The following is a 16,616-nucleotide window of genomic DNA, read 5'->3' as shown; positions in this document are numbered from 1 at the left end:
TGAATGCATTTTATGTAAATATTTCGATTCACCTTTTTTCTTTACAACTACAGTTTAATATAAAACTTATTATTTTTTGTGAATGCTTAGACATTAGTCAAAACAAATTTAGGCACTATGTGAAATTTTGTTTCTGAGCTCTTTTTAAAAGAATGCAAATATTTCTCTTGTAATTCAAAATAGGGAAACTGCGAAAAAAATCTGAGTTGAAATTTATTTTTATCGATTCCTTTTTTTTTTTGTAATAAACCGATAACGTAAAACGAAGATCAGGCAACTTTAGATCCTGAAATAAAAAACTTCATTTGTGCAGCAAAGTAACCATAAAACAAAAACGTAATAAAAGCACAAACATTATAAAAAGTGGTGGACACGTATCTCGAGGTTTCAATTATCCCCTTTTTCAATGCAAAAAAAAAAAAAAAAAAAAAATGATGCAAACTCATTCGAGAAAAGCAACAAGGTGAACCAAAAGACGGTTTTAGTAGAAAAAATTGGGATTAACGACGTTACGTTAAAGTGAATTAAGAATAGAGTTAGAAAAAAAATCCTATGTGGGGAATTTAAAGTTAAAGAAATTCGGAGGAAGTCCGTGTATTATAGTACGTCTATTATTTTTTAAAAATAAAACGCATAAACATCAATAACAGTTCTTTTTTCCTTTACCACGGGCCAAATTTATGGTCAATTTCTTAATACAACTATTAATTCACACATTTTACAAAGCGTGAAATACACCAATAGTGGACATCTTCACCAGTACTAGCACTTCACTTGTAGCTGACATTTATAGGGAAACAATAAATTAATGGAAAAATGATAAAATCTGACAAAAAATTTAAAAAATATAAAATGATGCTGAAACTTTTAATGCTTATCTTTCAGCTTATTCTTATCTGATCTTTTGGGAACTGCGTCTCTATTGTTTTTCGTGTCTTCTTTATAAGTGACAACTACTAGTGCTTTGTCAACAACTGGTAATTTTACCTTAATTTGCCACAAATCAATTTATTTACCTGACTAAAGAACATGAGATTAGGACTTCTCCAGATGCATTCTTTGGGCTTTCGTCTCAGTACAGGTAAAGCGTACTTGAAAATAACGTGTTCCAGTACGAGGATGAGGACCCCTACACCAACGCCAACTAGAAGCATAATGAAGACTCCGGCAACTGCTTCGACGCTGAGTGGTTCTGGTTGGTTGAAACGATGCAGACGATCGTCGAAACATGGAACACGACCGTACCACTTTTTCTGTAACTGGTCCACGTACCCGTACTCACTGTACTTTAGTAGTTGGTGAGAAATGGCATCCTGATTGAAATAAGAAAACAGCCCGTTCGTAAATTAAATAAATTTGATGCAAATTTTGATAAAATTGAGGACTCATGACACATAGTTATGTATAGCAGGGGAATGTGGGGTGAAGATAATTTACATTTTTCAAAATGAACATATCGAAAAATTGTTTTTAAAGTAAGAGTACGTAAAAAAGAAAAATGTATTTTGAATTAAAACTTTCACTGAAATATAATTTTTCATTTTTGGGTGCATCTTTGTAGCAAAAGAAAAAAATGGATATTTTTTACTTTGCATTAATGGGTCTGTTGAAACTTAACTCTACGGCACTGCAATAGTGCATAAAATTTCTTGCTGCTACGATGAAATTGCTTTTTTCCCCCAGTGTTGAACCTACATCTGACACGTCTCAAAATAAAGTGTTCCTCTTTATATATTAGTACAAATAAAAGCAATTTAAATATGTTAAAAATTCTGCAAAAATTATGAATGCAAACTATGGATACCAAAGTCCGACAACGGACAAGGGAACGAAAAATATGAGACAGAATGAGTAAATAAACTAGAAGTGGCCGGAATCAGAAACGTTATGTCATCAAAAAAAAAAAAAAAAAAAGTCATGGCGCCAAAGGCTTTTTTTTTTCTTCTTAAAGGAAGGATGTCCAAACAGTAGGAAAAGGGAAGAGCATAGTAGAATTTTTCCACATATAGTAGGATTCCCAAAAGTCTGAATCGTACGTGGAAGAACAACCATTAATTATTCTGGTAGAAGAAAAATCAAAATAATAATTGGAAGATCAACAATGTTGGGCCTGGAGGAACGCTTAAAATCCTGTTTTTAACATAATTTTCTTTTTTCAATTAATACGGAATTTGAGAGCATGTCTTGTCTGTCCTATGTACGCCAATCCTCACTGACTGAAACTACTCTAAATCCCCCATCTGTTAAATTATTAGTTCTTGAATTAATAAGTTTTCCGTAAGTAGTATCTATGATATCAATTGAAAAACTCCAATCCAACGCTATGTTTAAAAAAAAATCAATTCTGAGGAAAATAAACTAGGAACAAATAGACAACGCACGGAAAATAGAAATTCTAAAAGATGATTTTTTTCTCTGCCAGATCCATTCATGGCTGTTTTTTCACGTAAGATTTAGATTTTTGGGAATCCTACTATATCTGGAAAAATTCTACTTTAATAGTTAATGATTTGTTGAGCACACCCCCTTTTTCTGCTATTTAGAAATCCTTACTTTAAAAAAACATTTTTTGTCCTATGACTTTTTTTTTCTGTTTTTGATGACGAAGCGTTTCCGGTTCCGGTGACTTTCAGTTTATTTACGCATTCAGTCTTATATTCTCGTTCACTTGTCGGGCTTTGGTATCCATTTCTTTTTGCACTGATAAAAGATTTTGCATTCATAATCCTGAAACGGATGTTTGCAGAGTTTTAAACTCATTTTAATTATTTATATTTGTTCTAGTATATACGTTATCAAAATTTTACACATTTCATTGAACAACGTTTCTGACTGCTTTTTTACAAATACAGCTTGATGCCTTTTGAAAAAAAAAAGTTCATTTTGTACTAATATCGGTGGCGATAATAAAAATGCACCCTCAAAAAAATAGGGATTACTAAACACGGATATTACTTAAAGCGCTATATTTGATTTAAAACTATAGTTTGCATGCAAATGAATTTACATATATGTTTTACTATGGGATTTTTTTTCCAATTATGCTTTCCAAAGAAAGAATGGAATCATTCAAAACATTGTTTACTCGCTAAAACTTTGAAATTGTAATCAAAACGAATGCCTTAATAAAAGCTCTTTCGGTAATTTATCTTTTTATGAATGTTCGAGAAAACTGAATTAACGCTTGTATTCTTCGAAAATATCATGCATGAAAAAGAAAAATAATGTACATATGAGAGCTTGAATGGTAAATATCTTGGAGTAGCAACAAAATAAAAATTTAGACGACTACCCTCCGAAAATGATTAAAGGAGTTTTGAAGAAGCATACGAAATATGTATAAATATATTACACTTCAGAGGGACAAATTATGAAGTTGAAAGTAAATATTAATAACGATAAAATTTAAAAGTATAGCAACAATTGTTTAGAACAAAAACCATTGAAGGAATAAGAAGACTTATTAAGAGAATCAGAACAAAAAAGTATTATTTGAGATGAAACACATTGATTCAATTGTCCAAAAAAATATTAAATGTAGACAATATATAAAAGAAAGGGAATGTGTCTTACTAATATAGCAATACAATTTTAGGTCACAAAAATGTCATTAAATTTTGAGAAGAAAAGGCCTCTATTTTAGGAGAATAATAAAAACACTTATGAAATGTAAATTAAGCAGAAGATAAATATTTATGAAGAGTGTCAGTGCAGTGTTAGACAAAGTTCAATAAGGGCACCTAAGAAAAGTGTTCAATAAAAGTTTACGGTATTATGATTCTGATATCGTTAGATGATAAAAATAAAAAGGGGGGCTGTTTTCTTTTTTGAGATGCATCTTCTTTACTTTTAGTACAAAAATACTACTGGCGATTAAATGAAACCAGGTATGTGCATTAAAATAAAGGGGCAATAAATTGTAAGAGGAACAAATGTAAAATCATTCGACAAAATTCTTATTATAGACCAGTGCCAATACCTTTGGGAATGGTAAAAAGTTGAAAAAAAAAAGAGAACAGGATGAAACCCATTGGAAAAGTAAGCAAATATAATAAAATTAAGAGGAAAAATAATTTACGGGCGAACGGAGTTCAGGAAAGGGGACGTAGGGGAGGTTAAGGAGGGAAAACGGTTTATTACGATTTTCAGCAAAATTACGAGTCTTTTCGAAAAAAAGTAAATAACAAAGTTATTGGTAATAAAAAGATCTACAACTTTTGTACTTGCACTTTTTTCACAAAACCTCAAAATCAATGCGAAAAATAAAAAAACCCCGACTTTTTGGTTTTTATTTTTATTTCCCACCAAAAAACGATTTTTTTTTCACGAAAGTTGCTGAAAAGTTACCTTTTTATGTCTCAAATACACTGCTTTTTTAAATTTAAAATATTTACTTTTTATCTACTGTACAAGCTTGCTTTTTTGGTTTCCGCTGAAAATAAAGCAAAAAAAAATCATCATATACCAACATTTCTCTATTACTAGTATGGCATCCAAAATGCGTTTCTTCAAATATCGCAAAACACATTTCTGCAGGTACTGCATTTTTTCTTTCTCACGGCACAGTACTACGGAGTGTTAAGGAGGAAATCAGAAATTAAATTTAAGGGGCCTAAGGACCTTTAACCTTCAAAATTTTCGATTTTCTGGAAAAAAATATATGCAGTGCATTGTTTAATTCTGAACAATTTGTACATTTTTTTATTATCATATGCAAAACAGTTTTCGTGTTATTATAAAAAAACGCAAACTTATCCCAGCGAGATTTCTGTCAACAGTAGCTGTTTAAACCTCATTTTTTCAGAAGTCCGTTTTTGGCATCGCGGGCATATGATCTTAAAAAATTTTTTATATATTTTCACAAAACGTTTCATGACTGCTCAACTGGTGCAATTTTATGACTTGAACCTAAATTTTACTTAAAAATAAAACATAAACTTTTCAGAAAAAGATATTTTTTCCCAAAAGTGTTATTAAATTTTGATTAAAAAAATATTTTTTTTAATAACTTTAAATTTAGGTTTGAGGTCTGAGGGAAGTATATGGTAAAACTTTAAAATGGACTTTAAAATTATACATACAGTTTACAGTAAGAGAGAACAAGTGCTGTTACATGTTATTTTTCAAACTGGAGAAAAAATTAAACTTTATAATTATTTTTTCCTAAGTTTAAATTATGTTATTCCATTAGTTTTTCTGAGTTTTTTAGTTTTCAGTTAAAAAATAAAATCCTAGTCAGAGCTTGCATTGAAGTTTAGTCACAAGACAAGTTTTTAAATAAAATATATTTGCTGTAACATTTGAGTCCTGAGACCCAGTAAAGCGTAGAAGAAAAATGGTACGATTACAAGTCATCTGGTTTTTAAACTAAAAGTTATTTTAATTTTAACAAGAAAGGAAAAACAAAGATTTCATGTTAAAAAAAATCATGAAACCTAAGCCCTAGTTTAATGAAGAGAAGAAAAAGTGTACGATATTGAGTTTTTGCCAATTGTTTAAAATAAAATTGTTTATAATTTTAAGGAAAAACAAGGATTTGCTATTTAAAAAAATCATGAAACTTAAGCCCTAGTTTAATGCGGAGAAGAAAAAGTGTACGATAAAAAGTCATTGCCAGTTAGTTAAAATAAAACCGTTTATAATTTTAAGGAAAAACAAGGATTTCCTGTAAAGGATTTAAAATAAATAAATAAATATATGAAGTGAAACTTAAGCACTAGTTTAATGTAGAAAAGAAAAAGTGTACGATAATGAGTTTTTGCCAATCGTCTTTACTAATAATAAAGCTGAAAGTCTCTCTGTCCGAAGGATGTCTGGATGTCTGGATCTCTGATCCTAGACCCTTCGGCCGATTTTTATGAAATTTGGCACAAAGTTAGTTTGTAGCATGGGGATGTGCACCTCGAAGCGATTTTTCGAAAATTCGATGTGGTTCTTTTTCTATTCCAGTTTTAAGAACAAAAATATCATAAGATGGACGAGTACATTACGAAATTATCATAACGTGGAACCGTAACATGGGCACAAGCCAATTGGCGAGAAAATTCACCATACATTATTTGTAAATATACAGGCGAATCAAAAGATCTTTTTCCTATGCAAAGTCGTGCGGGTACCACTAGTTTAAAATAAAACCGTTTATGGTTTTAAGAAAAAAAAAAAGCGAGGATTTCCTGTTAATACAAAAATATGAAACTTAAGCCCCAGTTAGTACTAGAGTTTCAGAAGCAACGGATGAAAAATAGATAGATTCTTCCAATTTACCGTGAGTGGAAAACCTTTCTGCACTCCAACTGCATAAGCATCGTCGAAAATTGAATCCCCGAGAAGGTGAAGATTGCATCCGGGATCGTTTCCACGGAAGTAATTCAATACTGCCGTGTCTCCAATCAGCATGTCCAACTCCTTGTTCCTGCCGATCAGAAAAGATTGAAAATGTATGACAGGATCGAAATGGTTTCGTCTCAGTTGTATTTCGCTACCATCTATTTATCAGGCGTTTAATTAAAGTTTTTGTATGTTATTAATGTTAATTATTTTCGTCAATAACTTCAATTAATGTAATAAATGGTGTTTACTGCAACTTCTTTTTACTAGCAATTAATTCTAAAAATACTCTTGAATCTACATGACAATTATTGCATTGTTATTTAGGGTAGACCGGGACACGTTTAAGCGGATTCTTTTCAATAAATTTTCTAAGTTTTATGTTTTAACTTAGGAAATTTTAGACATGGCGATTTTATGAAGCAGTTAATGGAGCCGAAATTGGTATATTCAGTTGTTGCTACGTTTGTGTTTTTAACCGTTTAAAAGATAATTTTTGAGTCCAACTCGGTTGCATAAACTTGCCCCAGATACGGGGAACGTTTACGCATATTTATTTTGACACCAAACGTGGTTCTGCTAGTGTTTTGAACATAATGTTTACCATCGTTAAAATAAAGAAAATAATTTACAGACTGAATAGTGTATAAAGTAAAAGCTGAACGGGCATGAAGACAGCGCTACATGACTGTAAGCTATAAGATACGAATTTGTAACACAATTGAAAATTAAATGGCGGTTTTAAAAAATAAATAACCTGAAAATACTAAAGTCTTTTGAAACAGTTCGGAGAGTAAAAAAGCGTCAGGGCCCGTTTAGAATTAAGACATAGTAAGAACGTGCGTAAAAGTGCTCAGACGTCAACGCGTATACTTGCTCCGCCGTCACCAAGTTTGGATTTATATTTAACATGCAAAAAATAAAATAAAATAAAATAAAATAAATAAACATTTCAGTTCATACAAATTTAGTTCATACAATTCTCAAAGATGGATAATATTCAGCTACTTTTTTATTAGTTATTTTTTAACTAAGTATTATTTATTCACAATAAGCTTCAAAACGTTCAATTCAAACTTTACTCGACTTGGTAGAAAACAGATTATTCTTGCTGCATGCTAGACCGTAACTCGACTGATGCTCAAAAACTTGTGAGGATAATTGCTAGGGAGCCACATCAATATGTTATGACCGTTGACTCTCATGTTATAATTTGTTGTTAAAAATGCGCACTGCGTAAACGTGCACCGTTCTACCCTACTTTAAAAATGATTGTGAACAAATTTTAGAATAATTTTGTTTATGACAAAACTTTTGAATGTTGATTTAATGAAGCAATTTGAACTCATTCACCATGGTTTTCTGGCAAAAAACGAGAAGTTTTTGCTAGAGTTTTTACTGCATTTATTTTTTTTTTGTTTTGGCTGAAACTGCTAATAATTTTTTCATCTACTATCAATATATCTATAGATATGAGCTTACTGTTACATTTTTGTGTATTTTCAGCAGTAACTTTTTCGTCTCACTCGTAATAACTATTACGCGTCAATTCTATCACCATGTTCGCCGAAATGTAGAATAATAAGGTCAAGATATAAAGATCAAATGAAAATTCAACGACATTTCTTCATCTTAGTTTAGACTAAAATAAAATGTCTGACAGATATTTAATTGATGTGATCATCTAATGAAAATTTTCACATGCTGAAGCAGTTTTGTCTACGATAAATGCACTGTAAACTTCCGGTACGCACTATAAACACTTTTAGATCACTTTAATTCAGAAAAAGTGTTCCAGTTGCCTGAATGTGCACTAAAATGTGTTCCGAATGTGCTCCGTCAAAAAAAAAAGTGAATTGAAATGTGCTCCGAATCTGCTCCTAATAAGTCCATCATAGGATGTTTGTTATACTTCACTCACTGAACACTCATTAGAGAACTGATCGAAGACCAATTTGGGAACAGAGTGGAAACACATTTGACCACACTCGTGAAATCGTTTTCAGTCGTACGAATATAGTTTCAACAGCTTTCTTTGATTACCAGTCAATAGAACCTCTCAATATAATACTGCTAGAAATTTGGATGCACTGAATTGGTTGTATGGCGAATTCCGTCAAAAAGAATGGCATCTCTGTTCGAAGACCGTCCATTTTTCGAAAAACGTGTTCTAAAAGAAAGGACATGAGCCTTGTTCAAAAGAAGATGATCAAATGTGTTCCCAAAAGCGTTAAAATAGAGTTCCGAATAATTTTGATATTGTACTTGAACTAGAAGATAATCGTATCTGAAAACAAAATTATTTTGCGGAAGAATTGTTTAAAACCTAAACAGTTTAACAATTCTTAAAAACATTTCTTTTTAATAACAATTTGTGCCCTTTTTCAGGTCCTAAAAGAGAAAAAGCTAAGAAACATTAAATGGTCACTGTTTTCAAAACCCATATGCACATTAAAAAAAAAATCTAATTATCGTATAAATCTAATAGTCATGTCAATCGCTAATCCTTAATAAAATAATTCAAAATTAGATAAGAACAAACCTAAGTTTTTCCAGTCCTTGCTGTAACGAGTCGACCCCGTAGCGTTGAATATGCTGCCACAATTCCGCATTCTCTTTATAAACATAGAACTCTGCTGCACTTCCTCTGGCTGTTCCGGTTCGTGAGCTGAGAAGCTAAGGATAAATATTTCATTCAACCTTAATATGACAATATAAACACTAAGCAGTTTTATTCTTAAGCTGATACCAGAAGTACAAATATTTTAATAAATCGTATACTGAAAATCAAACAAAATGATATTCTAGACATAAAGTTTCCCACTTGTTTATTGGGGGCCTTCCATAAATGAGGTCATTCCCCCCCTTACAAATTTGACTCTCCCCCACCTTGTCACAAAGTTCCACACTTTTTCTTTCCGCCTCCCCTCCTCTTTCCACGCATCACGTTGCTTTTAATAAGAATATTGTTGCAAAAATGTGTGATGTCACATTTTTTGTTACCCACTCCCTCCCTCTTGTCACAAACTGTCAGAATTTCAGGAACCTCCTCTCCCTCAAAGCGTGAAATCACTTGTTGACAACGAGAGACGTATACGGGGTGGTGGTGAGGGGGGGGAGGGAGAGAAGGTACACCTGTTGGCCCGGCCCGAGCCTGAAGGGGGACCGAGATTTTTAAATTGAGGTATGAAATATATGTAGAAACGTAGAGGTAAACAATATGGAGGGGGAGGGGGGCGTAAAAGTCATTTGTGAGGAGCCCCAAAATTTCTGTGCACGCCTCTGTGGACAACCCCTTATCAGTTTGTGTGTGGAGGGTATGTGTGTTTGTGTGTAGGGGGTATGTGTAAGTGTGTGTAGGCATGTGTGTTTGTGTCTGTGTGCAGGCATAAGTGTGTGGGTAGTTGTGTGTATGATTGTTTGTGTGAGCGGGGGCGGGGTATGTATACATGTGTGTAGGCATATGTGTTTGTGTGTGTGTGTGTATGTATGTGTTTGTGTATGTGTGTGCAGGTGTATGTGTGTAAGTGTGTGTATGTGTTTGTGTATGTGTGTAGGTGTATGTATGTGTATGTGTTTGTGTGTGTGTGTGTGTAGTTGTGTATGTATGCGTGTAAGAGTAATTGACTCAAAACTGGAGACGGTTTTTGCTATAGGAGCAGCATCGTGAGGAGCCGGTCGACGGTGATGCTGCAGAGGGTGCTGGCGGGAAAATAAAATGATAGCACGCCAAAAACAGTCAACTGAAAGCAATAAGCAATCGTGATTGCTCAAAAAAAAAAAAAAAAAAAAAAAAAAAAACCAAGAATTTTGAATTTTTGCTGTCGACGCATTCTCAAGTAAGATCGAAGTCGAATCGACACGGATTTGATGCATTTTTTATTTTATGTTTTACACAGATACAATTTAAATGTAGACTGAGTACGATGACTGATCGAAGCCCAGTGGGTAGGAGGTAGCGGTTCGTGCTTCCACGAAACGGACCTGGGTTCAATTCCCGGGTTAGGCACGGTAGACGCACCCTCTTATCCTTTCGCTGGGTCGATAAAATGTGCAACAAGTGCGCTTGAGAACTAAAAACTGGGTCAGGAAAACTGACATGGGCACAGTAGATCTTGGCTCCCTTAGGCTGCTCGACTGAGTAGTATGATAACTGCTGTCCACCTGGGACAAGTTGAGCTCCGCTGCCCGACCGATTAAACGATTCCATTTGTTGAAATAGGGATGAGGAAGAACGGCTTCAGAAATTGCGGGTTTAGTTTGCAGTGTTATTGCGCATTTGACGAACAATATAATGCAGGTAAGAAGTAGCAAGCGGTACAGGATTTTCTCGCTAATACAAGGGTTGCAATGTTAGCCCTCGCGCCTAACTATTCCTGTTTTATTGATTGCTTTCCCTTGAAAGAAATGAACTGGTTCAAGGTCATAGCTCAACTTGTCAGAGGTGTACAGTAATCACTGACCATAAAAAACTCAGTGCACTTTTTTGTATGCTTTTGTCACGTTTACAGAATTGAATTATCTCTGATTTAAGCAAACAACTTTTCTCTACTCCTAACTACCTTTACATTAATGCTGCATTTACTCCAAGTAGGGGAATATAGGGCCAAGCAATTTTCAAAAAATGATACTTATATTGTAATATTTTGCTGTAAGTCGAAAATTATTTTTGGCGTTACTAAATGATAAAGTTGTTGTAATTAACAGTTGAATAATTTAGACCTTCAAATATTCGATGCAGTATTTATTTAGTTAATATTAAGCTTATTTGTATCTTAAATGTTTCGTACAATAAGACAAGTACATGGGACGCAATATGGATGGGGCAAAATGAAATGGTTAATTTCGTTTAATTGTTCAATCATTTTTTAAATCTCTCTCGTATTTTTTATTAATTACTTTATTAACATACCTTAATTAAGCAATTCACTTATTTCTTCATTCATTCACTTACTTTCTTATGCATTCACTCTTTCACTCACTCATTCATTTGTCCTCATGCATTAATCAGTGAATTTATTTCATTATTCGTTTATTTTTTTCAGTATAATTTCATTTATTCATTCAACTTTTTTTTTACTGATTCATTTCATCAAAAATAACTTTTATAATTGAATAGAAAATATTTCACTCAAAAAATATTTTATTTTTCACTTTGCCTCATGAGGAAAAAAAAAGTGAAAATTTTGCACGTTTTTTTAAAAGCAAAAATCTACTACCAAAAACAAAAAATACTATTTCAATTAAAGTTTTATTATAAAATACATTTTCTTTCTTCATGTACTATAATTTCCAAAACAAATTTCCAATGTGTTCATTTTGAAAAAGCTCCGTCATCTTAACTATTTCACTTTGCCCCACATTCCCCTACAAATTGTATACCTTGAGTAACTGAGCTTAGAGTGTTTAATTGTAATTTGTCGCATGGGATAGTTACAGCCAGGGTTGCCTACCTAGGCGCAGATCGCGCCATTGAACATTTTAATGAGGGGGGGGGGGTTGAGGGGTATTTTTCTTTTTTGTGGGAGGGTGGGGGGGCACTTGCTCTTGAGGAGTCATCGTGATATTTAGGGGCGCCCTTGCTCTTAGGAGGGGTGGGCACCCCTGCTAGAGCGATCATTGATAGGTTTTATAACCTTAAGATTTATAGTTAAACCATGCTTTATGCTTCAAAAGCATTTTATGATTTTTTATAACTATCTTTCTTAGGGATATTTCATGTTTAATTAGTCAAAGTTCAACTGATTATAGAGAAATAGCTTAACACAGTTATCTTGCTTAAGATTATCATGTTTCGATGTGAAACTCATTTCTTGAGGAATTCTAACTAATTAAATTTAATTTTAGTAGAAGAAAAAGGAATGTAGTTACGTAATTTCTAATAAAATAAATGTTTTGTGACGACACACAATAGGTATTTAATGTATTCTTGAAAATGTTTGCGAAAGTTTACTGGTGCATAATTAATCTACTTAACCTCCTTTAGTTCATTTTTTACTGTAATTAACATTTTTCCAACTTTAATTTATTTCAATTGTATTGTTGAGAGACCAACAAAAAAAAAGTCTCTCTTTCAAAAGAATATGTTGTTTTTAGGAATATTTTCAGAAAGAAAAAGAAAGGCAAAAGACATTTTCAATGTACATGTACACATTTTTGTGTTTTGAGGATCAAATCAACTGCATAAAGTGGAAGAAAAAATTTACGGAAGGGAGAGAAAAAAAAAACTTCATGTGCCTTTACGTTTGGGAGAAAAGAAATAGTAATACAATTCCTTTTTTTTCTTTGCACGTTTTATTTATTTTTTGATTTTGAACGAGTAAAACGAGGGCAAATCGACCAAACTGTGAAAATATTTTTGCAGCTGTAATATTTTCTTGTTCCAAGAATGAACGGAGGTAATATTTACTCGAAAAATCATCACGTTGTGCAAAAGCACTTTTGTGCATAAATCCGAAGATAAAAATTTTTTTTTGTGACTACATTTTTTTCAGGTTAGCTGTAGTTTCTCTTGGGAGCGATAAAAAACCGTTATAGCAATTAAAAAAAAAGAAAATATGCCATAAAAACACACGATAGAAGTGAAACTCTTATCTTTTCTTTTTTACATTCTGAATTGTCCCTTTACCCTCACGTTTTCTCTTACCCTACGTTCTTGTTCTTTCTGCGTCTGACTTAGGGATATCCGCAACAAATTTGTATATTTTTTGAAGAAAATAAATAATAAAAAACGAGAAAACTAAACAATACTCTAAATCCAAATTTTAATTATTCCCAAAAAATAAGGAAAATATTAGTAATTATAAATTTATTTTTGACAGTGAATGTTAACAAACTAATTTCAAGTTTGAACTTAAGCAATGTGGATTACGCATTAAACAGATGACTTGATTTGAATTTTGTGCTTGATGAACTTCAACCATGAAAATAAGTTGTTAAATTTACTAACAAAACTTACTAACTATTATTTTTCACTGTTTTTTGCCAAAACTAAAAAACAACTACGTCACTTCCATCACACAAAAAGCTTATGGATCAGAATTTTAAAGCCCACGCATAAGACGTTTCACTTCAAGAAGAAACAAATGTTTCGATGACGTGCATTTGCAATTTACTCTTTTTTTTTTATTTGGTGTTGCTTGGTCTCAAATAATAAAAAAATTCTAGTAATAGCATCGTTAAAATGTGGCATTTAATATTCATTGAAAAATTAATTGCAATTTGTATTCTTCTGGGTATTGAAATATTTATGCTTCACATGAAGTACATTTTAATTATGCTTTAAAACAATGGGTTGCCACTTTTAAAAGCCATAAACCATTTTCAAAGCTTTTGAAAGGGTTCACTTTTTTTTTCAAGGAATCATTATAATCCCGATTTCTTTAACAAAAGAATCAGATAAAAATTGTGTGCTAGTGCAGTTGAGTTAACTTATACCGAGTCCAAATTTCACCAGAACCCAGAATTAACGAGGTTATCAGATATATTTAGTTGGTACAATGTTAAATTTAAGGGAGCATTTCTCGTTTTTAGCGAGAACACCCCTCTAAAAGCGAGCAATAATTAGTAACTTATGAAATGTCTGTCAACATTTGGAGAACGTTGTAGTCAAATGAAAAAGGGGGTTCAATATTTGGCGTCTTTCTCTCCCTATCATGACGGAGTTATGATCCGTGTTTAACTAGCTTTATATTTAACGTAATAGAGTATTAAGATAAACGGAAGAAACATGTGAAATGAATAGAGGAGGACCGACTACCAAAACGATTGATTAACTACAGACCTAAAGGCCGCCGAGATCGAAGCAGTACAAGGAACTCTTCGGTGGATTGATTAGTTGACCCGGAACAGGTTTTGAACATGAATATTAACTATACTGATGACTAAGTTTTTGCACTTGACTGACATTTTCTCATCAAATTATGTTGTTGTTGCTATCGTGCGCTATCTAGGCAGGCAATTTGAGGTGCCCTGCTTCACTTTTCCAGCTGTATTGTAATTTGGTGTGAAGTCCGACTTCCAGAGTACACTTATCCCGTAAGGACCCGTTTATAGTGGGCAACCATTCACAGCACAACACACATTCACACAAAGAAAGAACTATGACAGGAGAGAGAAAGTAAATCCATGCCCGAGCCGGGATTCGAATCCAGGACCTCCCGATCGCTGTCAGACTCCTCCGACCACTAGACGTGGCAAGCCGAATGCATACAAAAAAAAAAAAAAAAGAAGAAGAAAGAATTTGAATTTTTGGCATTTTAAATTCAAATTATGTTTTCGCAATCACGAGCGTGTATGTCTTTGTGTACGGAGGCGTGTGTGTCTTCGTGCAGGCATGCGTATGTGTATGTAGCGTACATGCGCGTGTGCGTGTGTGTATGTAGGCGTGTGTGTATGCAGGCGTGTGTGTGTGTAGGCGTTCGTGTGTGTGCGTGTATGTAGGCGTGTGTGTGTATATGTACGCGACAGTATGTAGGCATTCATGTGTGTAGGCATGCGTGTGTTTATGTATGCATGTGTATGTAGACGTGTGTGTGTATATGTATGCGACAGTGTGTCGGCAGTCGTGTGTAAGCAAGCGGTGTGTATATATATGTGTGTGTGTAGGATATGTATGCGGGGGACAGTGTAGGCATGCGTGAGTTTATGTAGGCGTGTGTGTATGTAGGCGTGTGTGTATGTAGGCGTGTGTGTATGCAGGCGTGTGTGTATGTAGGCGTGAGTGTAAATGTATGCGACAGTGTGTAGGCATTTATGTGTGTAGGCATGCGTGTGTGTATGTATGCGTGTGTATAGGATATGGACGCAACCTGGAGAGGCATCGCATTTTCGCTAAAGGACCAGTATCGGGAGTTGAAGGACGACGGTGGTGCTGCAGAGGAAGGCGGGGGGAAAATAAAATCATAGGAGCATCATTCAAAGGTCAAATGAAAGCAATTCGTAATTGCTCAAAAAAAAAAAAAAAAAAAAAAAAGCGCGCGCTCTGGTTCTATTGCTACCTTATGGTAAGGATACTTACATGTGCATCGTGAAAATCATCGACTCTCAGATGAAAGAATAGACCCGCGAACAGGGCGGCGATGTTCGCAGTGTACGAAGCGAGGAAGATGACACTGAAGCAGCCCCAAATGTTGATGAGCACTTTATTTGGCCAGGACTTTGGGGCCTTGAAGGCGACCAGGTGCGAAAATAAGAGGGACCACATGACCCAGAGGGCCGATGCCAGACTGAAGTTCTTGGTGCGCTGTCTCCCCCAGGGGTTCAGGCCGAAGGGGCTGAGCCACTCGTAGATGGCTGCGGCGATAGCAGTTGCTGTGAGTCCGCCGAAAATAGCCACCCAGAGTTGAATGCTGAAGGGCACCAGGAACGCTGACAGCTTCATAGAATTAAAAGAATATCAAAAATAATACTAATTAATTATTCATTGAAACCATTTCCTCCCCTCTCAAATACATGAGCATAGCATGATACCGATAATATACTAGCTGTTTGATTTACAACAAAAAAGTACAAGAACACTGATTATTTTCAACATGTGTATGGCTAAAAATAGTTTTTTATTCAATTTAAAATAAAATCGTACGTGGAGAACATTGTAAAATGAAATAAAATGTTAATTTAGAATGTAAATATGTACTTCTGAGATGAGGCATTATTAGTATCAAATGTTAAATTTAACAATACATTTTAAACGAGTTTAAGCATTTGCTAGCTTTAATGTTCGAAAGCAAGTTACATGCAAATTAGTACACGTTTCTTCTATATAAAGTGTTCGCACATAGGTTTCCTAGTGTAAGCTAGTAGAAGTTTCAGCTTCAATTTTGCGGTTTTGATCAATTTAATACAGGGTGGTTTAAAATAAACTTCTCCTAGATATGAAGCCTCAACAACTTATCCGCTGAACCAATTGAACAAAATTTTAAGAATTGACTGTTAAAAAGGTGTTCGCTAGAGATGGTGATGACTTTTAAGAGTCAATTTTTTTTTTAATTGGACGGAAGTAAATGGGGCCTGATAGTTGATACCTTCAATTTTCCTGAAACTTTCATTAGGATATTTTACTAGTATGGTGATAAGAAAAAGTGAAGCTTCTTTCCTCTCTAATTTGACATGTTGGCCCTCGAGTGAGGGTTAAAGTTTTGGACGTGAGAAAAAAGACCTAATATATGATTGCTTTGCTGCAAAAGCACTAAGTTATTTTAATTATTTTAAATTATTATTTTAATTATTATTTTAAATGTGGTTATTATTTTAAATTATTTTAAATGTGGTTATACAATTATTTTAAA

At 33.7% G+C, this 16,616-nt stretch overlaps 1 protein-coding gene across 1 annotated transcript in view; it reads right to left on the bottom strand.

Moving 5' to 3' along the window:
* Positions 1-16,616, bottom strand: part of LOC129216037 (glutamate receptor ionotropic, NMDA 3A-like) — a 38,650-nt gene that overhangs the window by 7,496 nt on the left and 14,538 nt on the right. Inside the window, exons 5-8 of the mRNA XM_054850186.1 lie at positions 15,347-15,703; positions 8,870-9,003; positions 6,265-6,412; positions 1,017-1,313 (exon numbers count right to left, since the gene is read on the bottom strand). Coding sequence (XP_054706161.1) covers positions 1,017-1,313; positions 6,265-6,412; positions 8,870-9,003; positions 15,347-15,703 — 936 coding nt within the window. The remainder of the gene's footprint in view (positions 1-1,016; positions 1,314-6,264; positions 6,413-8,869; positions 9,004-15,346; positions 15,704-16,616) is intronic.

The sequence above is a fragment of the Uloborus diversus genome, chromosome 1 (genome assembly GCF_026930045.1).
Source record: "Uloborus diversus isolate 005 chromosome 1, Udiv.v.3.1, whole genome shotgun sequence".
Lineage (NCBI taxonomy): Eukaryota > Metazoa > Arthropoda > Arachnida > Araneae > Uloboridae > Uloborus > Uloborus diversus.
This window is presented reverse-complemented; position numbering and strand designations above follow the sequence as displayed.